The following is a 12527-nucleotide window of genomic DNA, read 5'->3' as shown; positions in this document are numbered from 1 at the left end:
GCTTGTAAACCTTGGACATGAAATATGAACAAAGCATAACCCTCTAGAGCAGGGGGTCTTCAAACTACGGCCCTCCAGTTGTTAAGGAACTACAATTCTCATCATGCCTAGTCATGTCTGAATGTCAGAGTTTTACAATGCCTCCTGGGACATGTAGTTCCTCAACAGCTGGAGGACCATAGTTTGAAGATCCCTACTCTGTAGTGTGTACTAATACCCCATACACATGATGAGATTATCAGACGAATGATCGTCCGTTTTTTATTGCATGCTAATCTCAGATCAAATCTGATGAGTTTACTAAAGTCACGAAAATTCCCGCAGGACAGAAAAAAAATTCAGAAGTGATGTCGTGTTGTAATGCATTTTCGAATGATAGCTGTACTGATTAAACGAAAATCGTACGACCTGGCATCGTACGAAAAAAATTTTCATGCATGTCCGATGGAATAATATCGGATGAACTGTCCTGATCGGCTCTCCAAAGCTCTGTACTAATGATCCGATTATCGTACGATCACTTCGAAAGCGGTATTTTCCGTACGGTTTTCTGATCGTGTGTACGGGGCTTAAGTGTCATTTCTGTCTGCTGCTTTGCTCCTCTGCTATCATCAGGAGTCACTTCTGACAAGTTTTCCTGACACTAAAATAAAAAAAAAAAAAAAGGATTGACAGCCTCAGCTGTGCATGCTGTTTGGAGGGGGTGTGTCCCCTGCAGTGCAACTTTAGCTCTCTCAGATAAGCTCATCAATTCAGCACTTTGGATGTAGAGAAGACTGCTGATAAACTGATACAACTGACATAGGAGGATTTGTTTCATCTCTGTGTATTACCTGAGGACGATTCCTTCACTGAGTATATGAAAGGGTTTACAAGCACTTTAAGCCGATTGGCTAACATTGCCTCTTTCTGTAACCTCAAACACAACATCTCCTCGCTATCAGCCCCCAGCTCCGCCCCTGCCGCATACTACCCACAATACACGCTGCTTGGCTCCGCCCCCAGTTCTCTCAGAAGGACCCCTGCCGGGGCTGTCCGCTCTCCTGATAATTCACATCCGTTCCTGCCGCAACGACATTCTCGGTAACAGTTAAGAGCATTGAGGCCAACGAGCAATTTTAACGACCGCGCTAAACCTGTTAAGTCACATAACGACATTTCCGTACGGGCACATCACGGACAGCAGAGTGCGTTGCGGCTTGTTACAGCTCGGCCGGCGCGCATGCGCGAATAGCTGAGCCCTCTGCACATGCTCTATGTACATCGAGTGCTGCGCCTGCGCGGTGGCCCATGACAGTTTAGAAACCGGGATAACATATTTGCGGGATTGGTCGTTAAAATAAATCGCTCGTGTCCCGGGAAATGCTGCGCCTCCGGGACAGTGGGTCGCTATGCGGTTGGACTAGGGGACGGGTGGCACTGTCGTCACTGGGAAGAAGTGACAGTTTGGTTTAGGCTCCTGGCTGCAGTGACATCACAAGCTGAATCTTTTGGGAAGCGGTGCCCTGTGGAGTGAAGATGCTTGGACTGTGACTTTGGGGTGTCTTGTGAGTATTTTAGGACGTTGGCAAGCCTGGGCTGGGGGACCCCCTCCCTGAGCTGCTTTCTCAGGGTGTGACACTACTGAAGAGGTCAGGTTTGTGCCCAAGCCATTATGGATGAGGGGGAGTGTAAAGAAATGGAGTTTCTGGAAGACTTGTCTGTGGGGATGGACACGTTTATTCACCGCATTGACTCCACCGAGGTGATCTACCAACCGCGACGGAAACGGGCAAAGTTGGTGGGGAAGTACCTAATGGGTGACCTGCTGGGAGAAGGATCCTACGGCAAGGTAAAAGAGATGCTGGACTCCGATACGCTGTGTCGCCGTGCTGTGAAAATTCTCAAGAAGAAAAAACTGCGTCGGATCCCCAACGGAGAGGCAAACGTTAAGAAGTGAGTGTTTACCAAAAAGGGCTAATTGATTTTGTCTTTCTTTTTTTTTACCTTTCCCAAACAGATCAGCCTGCCGAAGTAGATGTGAACGCTAACCAAATCCTATTTTTTTTGCCGAAGCGATAGTTACCATATTTAACCCCTGCCCTGGCATCCCTTTAAAACGTTCTTAACACCTGGCGCTTGGCAAGGATTGGCAGTCACGTGACTACTGTGCGTGGTCACCTGATCCTGTCTGCGACTTGAGCGCCTGGTCCAAAAGGATCAGTACACATTTTCACCAGCACACCATGTCCGTGGTTCTTCAATTGCAGTCCAAAACTTATTTTGCAGAAAGATCGCATCACAAAAGAATCGGTGCAACGTTTCCGAGCCACGCAGGGCCCCTTCGTCAGGCATGTGATCTGTCAAATTGATCTTCAGTTGGACTGTAATTGAAGATCCATGGTGTGCTTGTGAATATGTGTACTGATCTGTGATACATCCAGTGCAGTGTTTCCAACCTACGAGATTGAAATTTACTGACACGACACCCAAAATTTACTGGCACAGCAACATTTTTACTGGCATTTCCAAAATTTACGCAATTAGTTTTAAGTGTAAATTTCAGTATTTAGACTACAAACAAGTACAATATGCAATTAGAAATGTGATTTAAGGTGGATATTAAGGCAAAAAACATATTTAATATTTTATTTTCGAAATAGTGAGTAGCTCAGGGACAGAACAAGAAATTAGAATGGGCAGGCACACATGAAATTGACTCTCACAGTGACACTGACAGCACCACAGATGATGATGACACCTCACTGACAGGACACGTCCCTTTATAAGTCACAGTGACAGTCTCTGTCCATGTCAGGTGGTCCACTCCAGTCTGAATAGCACTGACAGTCCCTCTCCCGTACCACAGACCAAAACACGAGGCTCTGGCCACTCCCCTCAGCCTCCTTGCATCACATGACATGCTCAGACACTGCCTCCACCAGACCAATCCCCCACTGGCACCGCCAAAACACACTGTAGCATGCACTCGGAAAGTCTCGGCTGGCTCCGAACCAGACCTGTGCATGCGCAGTGTTGAGCTGAGCGTCACAACCATATTTTTAACTGGCAATATTTTCCATTTACTGGAAGGAGAAAAATGCCTGTTTTTTACTGGCTGGCAGTAAAAATACTGGCAGTTGGCAACACTGATCCATTGTCCAGCTGGTAATCGCTACAGCACCTCCTACCGATGAGCCTGTAATCCAGGAACATGTGTGATGGGAATATAGAAAAGACTGGTCCAAAAGGATGTCTTTGACAGCAAGCTCACTGTGCTGGGAGTGCTCAATGAGTATGCTGTCAGCACAGACACATCGGCCACCCAGCAATGCATATGTGGGTGTTAGGCTCACCCTTTTGCCACAGCATGTGTGTGTTAGGCCCCTTTCGCATCACTGGGTTAATGCAGCTGCTGGATTCCTGCTACTGAAATGACCGGGTTATGTGATCAGCAGCTCAACCCATTTTAACTAATGGCAGCTGCCACTGCTGATCGCATAACCCCAACATTCCAGCAGCAAGACTCTGCAGACAAAGGGGCCATACGTAGGTGGCAAGAAGTTAAATTGTTTGTAAACTCTTATATCTACCCAGTGAAGTGACTGGCCTCTGGTGATGCAGAGATGAAGCCAATCCTCCTACATAAGTTGTACCTGTATATCTACAGCTATCTTTCACCTACTTTCATTCAAAGTGTAGAATTTACACAGGATCTCTCAGCTCTGAAAAGCAGGGGGGCAGGGAGCTGAAGTTACATCCATGAGGAGAGCTCTAAAAGCTGATTGGCGGGAAGAGACACGCCCCCTTCACACAGCACATAGGAACAGAGCTGAGGCTGTCAATCTGCTGCAGGTCCCTCCCCTGTCAACATTTTTCTGTTGGTGTCAGGAAAACCTGTCAGAAGTGACCTATGCTGATAGCAGAGGAACAAAGCAGCAGACAGAAATGACACTTTGTGCTATAGATTGAGACAGGTACACGTTATAGAGGGGTATGGTTTGTTTATATTTCTGATTCTGAGGTTTACAACCACTTTAAAGCAGAACTAAACCTATGGTTTAACAGTTTACCAAAACTGTTACATTCAAGGCATGCCGTGGCTGTTAACTGTTGTGCTTGTTCTCCCAACGGAACTATGAATCCATCAAATGGCTGGTGTCAAAACTAATCACATGTGCAACACCATGGCAACTACAGATCAAAGGCTAAGATGGCAGCTTCTTTGGATGTAAATGAGAGGAGGGTTTAGTTCTGCTTTAAAGAATAAAATACTTGTTTTTTTCTTTGCAGGAACTTCCTGTCTTCATGCATGTGCTCCAGCAATGGTTGCATACCATTTCTCAGGGTGGGTTTTCCTGATGGTGACAACAGTAGACCATGCCTGTGTAATGTGTGAAGGCCACCTGTAGCCTCCATTGTAAGTCTGTATGACTGGATTGCAATGCAGGAGCAAAGTTAGTAGACAGAGAGCTGTCATCAGCTGACAATGGTGAAAATACTTATTTGACCCCCTGCAGATTTTGTAAGTTTGAACAACTTACAAAGAAATGAAGGGTCTATAATTGTTATCATAGGTGCATTTTAAATCATAGAGACAGAGTATCAATCAAAAATCCAGAAAAAACACATGATTCAAATGTTATAAATGGAGTAGCAGTTCAGTGAGTAAAATAAGTATTTGGTCCCCTACCAACCAACAATATTTCTGGCTCCCACAGACTGTCACAGTATGTGGTCGTATGGTACACAGATGTCAATTTTTAAGAAGGTGTTCAATTTAAGAAGGTGCTCCGAATGACAACTCATTTGGTGTATAAAAGACGCCTGTCCACAGAATCTTTCTTCCATTCAGCCCAGGTTCACATTGATGCGATTTGACATGTTAAATCGCATGACAAATGGCGGCTTTAGCTGGCAATGTCACTGTGCGATGCCGACTTTGTGGCGCCGTACCGAGTCCCAAAAGTAGTTTCTATACTACTTTTGGCGACTTCGGGTGCAATTTCAACAGACATCTGTGCAGGAACCCGCTCAGATGTCTCTGAAATCGCCCCTAAACTTGGACTGACATGCGGGTATTTCAATCCTGCAACAGTGTGAACCTAGGCTCAAACCCACCCTCATGGGCAAGACCAAAGAGCTGTCAAAGAACATCTCGGGCAAGATTGTAGACCTACACAAGGCTGGAATGGGCTACAAGACCATCAGCAAGAAGCTTGGTAAGAAGGAGACAACTGTTGGAGCGATTATTCGCAAACGGAAGAAATGCAAAATGACCATCAATTGCCCCCGGTCTGGAGGTCCATGCAAGATTTTGCCCCATGGGGTAAGGATGATCATGAGAAAAGTAAGGGATCAGCCCAGAACTACACAGGAGGAGCTTGTGAATGATCTCAAGGCAGTTAGGACCACAGTCACCAAACAAACCATTGGTAAAACAATAAGCCGCCATGGATTGAAAACCTGCAGCGCTCCTCAAGAAGGCACATGTACAGGCCCTTCTGAAGTTTGCCAATGGACATCTAAATGATCCAGACAAGGATTGGGAGAAAGTGCTGTTGTCAGTTGAGACCAAAATTGAGCTCTTTGGCATTAACTTGACTCGCTGTGTTTGGAGGAAGAAAAATGCTGACTATGACCCTAAGAACACCATCCCTACAGTCCAGCACAGAGGTGGAAACATTATGCTTTGGGTCTGTTTCTCTGCTAAAGGTACAGGCTGACTTTGCTGCATTGAGGGGTCATGTATTGTAAAATCTTGGATGAGAACCTTCTTCCCTCAGCCAGAACACTGAAGAGGGTCGTGGATGGGTCTTGCAGCATGACCATGACCCCATTCGTACCGCCAAGGCAACAAAGAAGTGGCTCAACTAGAAGCACATTAAGGTCATGGAGTGCCCTAGCCAGTCTCCAGACCTTAATCCTATAGAAAATTTATGGAGGGAACTGAAACTTCGAGTTGCCAAGTGACAGCCCAGAAACCTTAAGGATTTAGAGAAGATCTGTGAAAAAGAGTGGACCAAAATCCCACCTGAGATGTGAGCAAACCTTTCAACCAACTACAAGAAACTTCTTACCTCTGTGCTTGCCAAACAGGGCTTCTCCACCAAGTACTTAGTCATGTTTTGCTCGGGGATCAAATATTTATTTTATTCACTGAACTTTAACTCAATTTATAACATTTGTATCATGTGTTTTTTCTGGATTTTTGGTTGATATCCTGTCTCTGTCATTTAAAATACACCTATGATAAAAATTCTAGACCCTTAATTTCTTTGTAAGTGGGCAAACTTACAAAATCTGCAGGGGACCAAATAATACATTTCCCCCACTGTATTTATTCCAGGTCAGTGCAGTAATCCCATGTGAAACTTTGCTTCTGTACAGAAGGAGCCTCCTGAAATACACTGCTGCTTTCTCTCCTTGTGAAGGGTGACCGGTCTTATCTCTGCCCCCTGTGTAGTTTTCTGCAGGCAGTTTAAAGTGGATGGGCCTACCAGGCCCCATCCACAGCTCTGCTCTATGCGTAAGCCATATACAGGACAGTGATGTAACTGCTACTTTTTAAACGTAACAATTGAGTTTCCAAAGTGGTTTTATATTCTGTGTGTCTATTGGGAAATAATATATTTGAATGAGGTTTTGTGGCAGGAGTTCAGCTTTAACAATATTGAAAAAATTAAATACCTGTACCATTGTAACACTTATATGAGATGTTCGTGAATAACTACTATTATGTATGCAGGGACTATAAACAACTTTACAAATGTACTATCTTACCATTGCATTTTCTTTCCCTGTTGTTTGAGAACTGTGATCCCAGGCCCATCCCATTGTAAACATTTTCTTTGTGTTATGCCTGTTAGCACAGTATATCATAGACACATGACTGGGACTGAGATCAAGGGAGGCATTAAAGGGGTTGTAAACCCTCGTGTTTTTTCACCTTAAAGTGGATGTAAACCTGAAATTTTTTTTTTTTTAATGTCATAATGTAGAGTATAAGATTTCCCATCATTTGAGCCCAGTCTTGCCACAAAAAGTTAATCCATCTCTGAGCAATTCTCTTTTATTGTTCAGTGAGATGGAGAAAAACTTTGTCAAATCCTCCCCCTTGCTGTGAGTGACAGGTGATTTACATATCTTGTGCATTAGCCTAAGAGACATGCATTATTTTTTAATTCCCACCCCGACTCCTTTCTTCAACAGCTCTGCAAGGATTGGCTGTTCCACACCTCACCATGATTTGGCATGCTGAAGTCATGTGGTTACTTTCCTGTCTTTTCACTGGATGTTAGAGATCATAGCAGAAGTTCAGTGTAAGAAATACACAGGAGAAAATGCATATTGACAAGGAGTGTAGAGGTGGGCGGGGAGTCTACTGACATCACAACTCCACCCACCGAGCTCCAGACAACAGACCAACCCACAGAATATGCAGTTTTTCGGGTCTAATAACAGACAGAGGGGAGACATTTGACAGGTAAAGATACATGCAGGAGGCATGTATATCCTTATAGATAACCCCTATGGCAGTAGTTTAGAAAGGATGACATTGGGTTTACATCCACTTTTTAATGCATCCTGTGCATTAAGATGAAGACACCTGGCAGTCACTGCCCCCCCCCCCCCTTTTTACTTACCGGAGCCCCTTCATCTCTTCGTTAGAGATGCGCTGTCCTTCTTTCCATGGGGTCCCGACTCTTGATTGGATAGTTTGATAGCAGCGCAGCCATTGGCTCCCGCTGCTGTCAATCAAATCCATGCAGGGCAGAGCCGAGTCCGGCATTTGTGTTTGTAGATGCAAATGCTGGACTCAGGAGCGCTCCCGCAAGGTAACCCCCTCGGGAGAGCTCTTCTCCTAGGGGGTTATCTGATGCGGGGAGGAGCTGCACAGTGAAGGTACGTTAAAAAATAAAAATCCTTTACAATCACTTTAAAGATCTCTCGATGTTTATTCTGCTTTCCACAGTTGAAAGGCTGGAATATCATGGGTTTCAAGGATTTGGGGTTTGGTTGTCCTCGTGCAGGCAGAGTGAATACTGTACTGCATGTGCAGTGTGCCTAAAGATTTACTAGAAAAAAAGGGATTGATTTATTTTGGCAGAAGAGACATGCAACCAAAAACTACATACTAGCAACCAGGGTGGTTTTGATTTAAATCACTAGTAAAAAGGCTTGATTTAAATCGACTCGATTTAAATAATAATTTTTAAAGAGCAACTGTCATCTCTGTCCCGCAGTGGCTCCTCCTCTGACCCGCTGTTAGCTCACCGACATTCCCATTCACTTTAATGGGACGGCTGGTGATGCGGCAGTGACACAACAAGGTGAGGGACGTGGCGGCAGCAGGTGAGTGGAGGCCCGCTAACAGGCGCTGCCATGATGGATCTGAAATGACAGGTGCTCTTTAAATGTAAGGACTTTTTCTTACTGGTAGTTAGAATCTTTAATATTTGCAAACAAAACTAGGGTTTCCTATTTAGAATAATAAGCAGTCAGGTTAGTAAAACAGCGATATCAGAACCGATTCAATCATACAGTTTGTAGTGTACATAGATTTGCAAAACCATAGGATAAAGGAATATTCTTGAACCTTGTTTTTTCTCATGGTTACTGTGAAATTGTGTGAATGCATCAATGCAGTGCATGTTATCTCAGCTTGCAGAGCTTGGATTCATTGAATGAGTTTACCAAAAAAGGTAAATATTGCTGATTATACAGCCTCATGCTACATAACTAAGCTCCATTTCATATTGAATAAACTCAATTTATTAATGTGTCTTAAATAGAAAACTATCTTTTAGATTTTTACTCCAAAAGCATTTTATTAAAATAAATTTGATAAAAATCCGATTTGTTATTATTTTTTTTCTTAAAAAAAAATCACTGATTTTATATCCACCCTGCTAGCAACTACTACCTACTAGTAGAAGGCTATCATCTAGAGGGGCTACAGAAAATCCAAATGGGATTTGCTGTATTTGGCTGGCTGTACTTCTGTGGATCACAGAAATGCAGTTCATTCTGCACTCCTGTGATCCATTTTCAGCAGACAGCGAGCTGAAGCCTGCTGTTGGCTGATGTCACAGACCGGTCTGGGCTCGGGCAAGATCGTGACCATATGGTCAGGATCCTTCCACATGCCTGGACCGGCACTCGGTTTAGCCTCTCGGTGAGCTGCTGAGAGCCTGAGCTGGCCACTCCCGCCTCTTCTAGCCCAGAGCAGAGAGCTGCAAGAACCGAGAGATTGGCGGCGTTTGATTGCTCTCTTTCCAGAGTTGGGGGGTGGGGGGGTCTGCTTTAGATAACAAGATTGTTTGGTGTGTTTAATACAGTGGATGTAAAAAGTCTTCACACCCTTGGTAAAATGGTTTCTGTGATGTAAAAAAAATGAGAGGGTGATAAATTATTTCAGAACTTTTTCCACCTTTTTAATGTGACCTAAAAACTGTACAACTCAATTGAAAACAAACTGAAATCTTTTGGGGGGAAGTAAAAATAAAAATAAAATAAAATAATGTGGTTGCATAAGTGTGCACACCCTCTTATAACTGGCGATGTAGCTGTATTTCAGAATTAAGCAATCACATTCAAACTCCTGTTAAATAGGAGTCAGTACACACCTGCCATCATTTAAAGTGCCTCTGATTAACCCCAAATAAAATTCAGCTGTTCTAGTAGGTCTTTCCTGACCTTTTCTTAGTTGCATCCTACAGCAAAAGTCATGGTCCACAGAGGGCTTCCAAAGCATCAGAGGGATCTCATTGTTAAACGGTATCAGTCAGGAGAAGGGTACAAAAGAATTTCCAAGGCATTAGATATACCATGGAACACAGTGAAGGCAGTCATCATCAAGTGGAGAAAATATGACACAACAGTGACATTACAAAGAACTGGACGTCCCTCCAAAATTGATGAAAAGACAAGAAGAAAACTGGTCAGGGGAGGCTGCCAAGAGGCCTACAGCAACATTAAAGGAGCTGCAGGAATATCTGGCAAGTACTGGCTGTGTGGTACATGTGACAACAGCGTCCTGTATTCTTTATATGTTTGGGCTTTGGGGTAGAGTGGCAAGATGGAAGCCTTTTCTTACGAAGAAAAAATCCAAGCCTGGCTACTTTTGCAAAACACATCTGAAGTCTCCCAAAAGCATGTGGGAAAAAGTGTTATGGTCTGATAAAACCAAGGTTGAACTTTTTGGCCATCATTCCAAAAGATCTGTTTGGTGCAAAAACAACACTGTACATCACCAAAAAGAACACCATACACACAATGAAGCATAGTGGTGGCAGCATCATGCTTTGGGGCTGTTTTTCTTCAGCTGGAACAGGGGCCTTAGTCAAGGTAGAGGGAATTATGTGAAGAGTTCCAAATACCAGTCAATATTGGCACAAAACCAGCTTTCTAGCAGAAGCCTGACTAACGTGAAGAGGAACTTCATCTTTCAGCATAACAACAACCCAAAGCATACAATCAAATCAACAAAGGAATGGCTTCACCGGAAGATGATTAAAGTTTTGGAATGGCCCAGCCAAAGCCCAGACCTGAATCCCATTGAAAATCTGTGGGGTGATATGAAGAGGGCTGTGCACAGAAGATGCCCTCCCAATCTGACAGATTAGGAGTGTTTTTGCAAAGGAGAGTGGGCAAATATTGCCAAATCAAGATGTGCCATGCTGATAGACTCATACCCAAAAAGACTGAGTGCTGTAATAAAATCAAAAGGTGCTTCAATAAAGTACTAGTTTAAGTGTGTTCACACTTATGCAACCATGATATTTTTTTTATTTTTTTTTTTTATTTTTACTTCCCTCCACATGCAACCATATTATTTATTTATTTATTTTTTTACTTCCCTCCACCTAAAAGATTTCAGTTTGTTGTTAAACTGAGTTGTACAGTTTATAGGTCACATTAAAGGTGGAAAAAGTTCTGAAATTATTTATCTTTTTCTCTTTACATCTCAGAAACCTGACATTTTAACAGGGGTGTGTAGACTTTTTAAATTCACTGTACACCATTGGCTCCTGAAGATTAACCACTTGCTGCCTGCCCACCGTCATATGACGGTGGGACAGTGCAGCTGTTATCCAGCCTTCCAGACTCCCCAGGGGGCGCGCTCCCGTCGTGTCACTCGGGTCCCAGTGCACGTGCTGGTGGCCGCGATGTCCGCCGGGCACCCGCGATTGCCCGGTAACTGAGCAGGACCGTGGATCTGTGTATGTAAACACACAGATCCATGTCCTGTCAGGTGGGAGGAGACCGATGGTGTGTTTCTTGTACAGAGGAATACCGATCGGTCTCCTTCCCTTGTGAGTCCCCTTCCCCCACAGTTAGAATCACTCCTTAGGAACATAATTATCCCCTACAACGCCCCCTCCTGGTTAACCCCTTCATTACCAGTCACATTTATACAGTAAGCAATGCATTTTTATAGCACGGATCGCTGTATAAATGTGAATGGTCCCAAAAATGTGTCAAAAGTGTCCGATGTGTCCGCCGCAATATCGCAGTCACGATAAAAATCGCAGATCGCCGCCATTACTAGTAAAAAAAATAAAAATAAAAATGCTATAAATCTCTCCCCTTATTTTGTAGGCGCTATAACTTTTGCGTAAACCAATAAATATATGCTTATTGCGATATCTTGTACCAAAAATATGTAGAAGAATACGTATAATACGTATCGGCCTAAACTGAGAAAAAAAATTTGGATATTATAGCAAAAAGTAAATACTGTTTTTTTTTTTTTTTTTTTTTTTTTTTTTCAAACTTGTCACTCTTGTTTTGTTTATAGCGCAAGAAATAAAAACCACAGGGGTGATCAAATACCACCAAAAGAAAGCTCTATTAGTGAGGAAAAAATGATAAAAATTTCATTTTCATTGGGTACAGTGTAGCTATTCAAAGTGCGACAGCGCTGATAGCTGAAAATTGGCCTAGGCAGGAAGGGGGTGAAAATGCCCTGTATGGAAGTGGTTAAGGAGATTTAAGTCCAGGAAACGCATCAATCCTTGAGATCATCACTTTTGGCTATGATCACTATATTGTTATGGCTTTTAAACTTTGTGTTGTGACGTTACAACACGCTTTTATGTGAAATGATGATGGTGTTCTAGGATTTTATAAATTTGAGCTAATTAATTTGTAATTTTAGACAAAAAATGCTGCTCCTTTTAAAGTCTTATTTAAACTTTTGTAGCCCCTCTAGATGGTGTATTATTTTTAAGGATGTGGCACTTGAATTTCACTTTAATTTCTTTTGGTAGTACTAGTAGACGGCTTTATAAGTCTGCTGTCTAAATTCTGTTCCCCACTGTGGGCATCTCGAGTGCAGGTCTTTTGGAGCCTGTTCCTACATGCAAGCATCAGTTCTATCTATCTATCTATCTATCTATCTACTTTCGCACAGTTACAGAGCTGAAGAGAGGGGGATGTGTTTTGTAGTCCTCAAACACTTTCTTGGTGACAATGCTGGCTCTTCAGAGATACAGTAAGAAGGCATTGCCACCTTAAAGAGGAAGAAGCATAATGGGCTATTC

The 12527-nt window shown here is 43.2% G+C and overlaps 1 protein-coding gene across 1 annotated transcript in view; it reads left to right on the top strand.

Moving 5' to 3' along the window:
• Positions 1-990: 990 nt before the first annotated feature.
• Positions 991-12527, top strand: part of STK11 (serine/threonine kinase 11) — a 74679-nt gene continuing 63142 nt past the window's right edge. The window contains exon 1 of the mRNA XM_073597115.1: positions 991-1935. Within this exon, the coding sequence (XP_073453216.1) occupies positions 1655-1935 (281 nt within the window). The 5' untranslated portion in view covers positions 991-1654. The remainder of the gene's footprint in view (positions 1936-12527) is intronic.

This window comes from Aquarana catesbeiana, linkage group LG01, assembly GCF_042186555.1.
Source record: "Aquarana catesbeiana isolate 2022-GZ linkage group LG01, ASM4218655v1, whole genome shotgun sequence".
NCBI lineage: Eukaryota > Metazoa > Chordata > Amphibia > Anura > Ranidae > Aquarana > Aquarana catesbeiana.
This window is presented reverse-complemented; position numbering and strand designations above follow the sequence as displayed.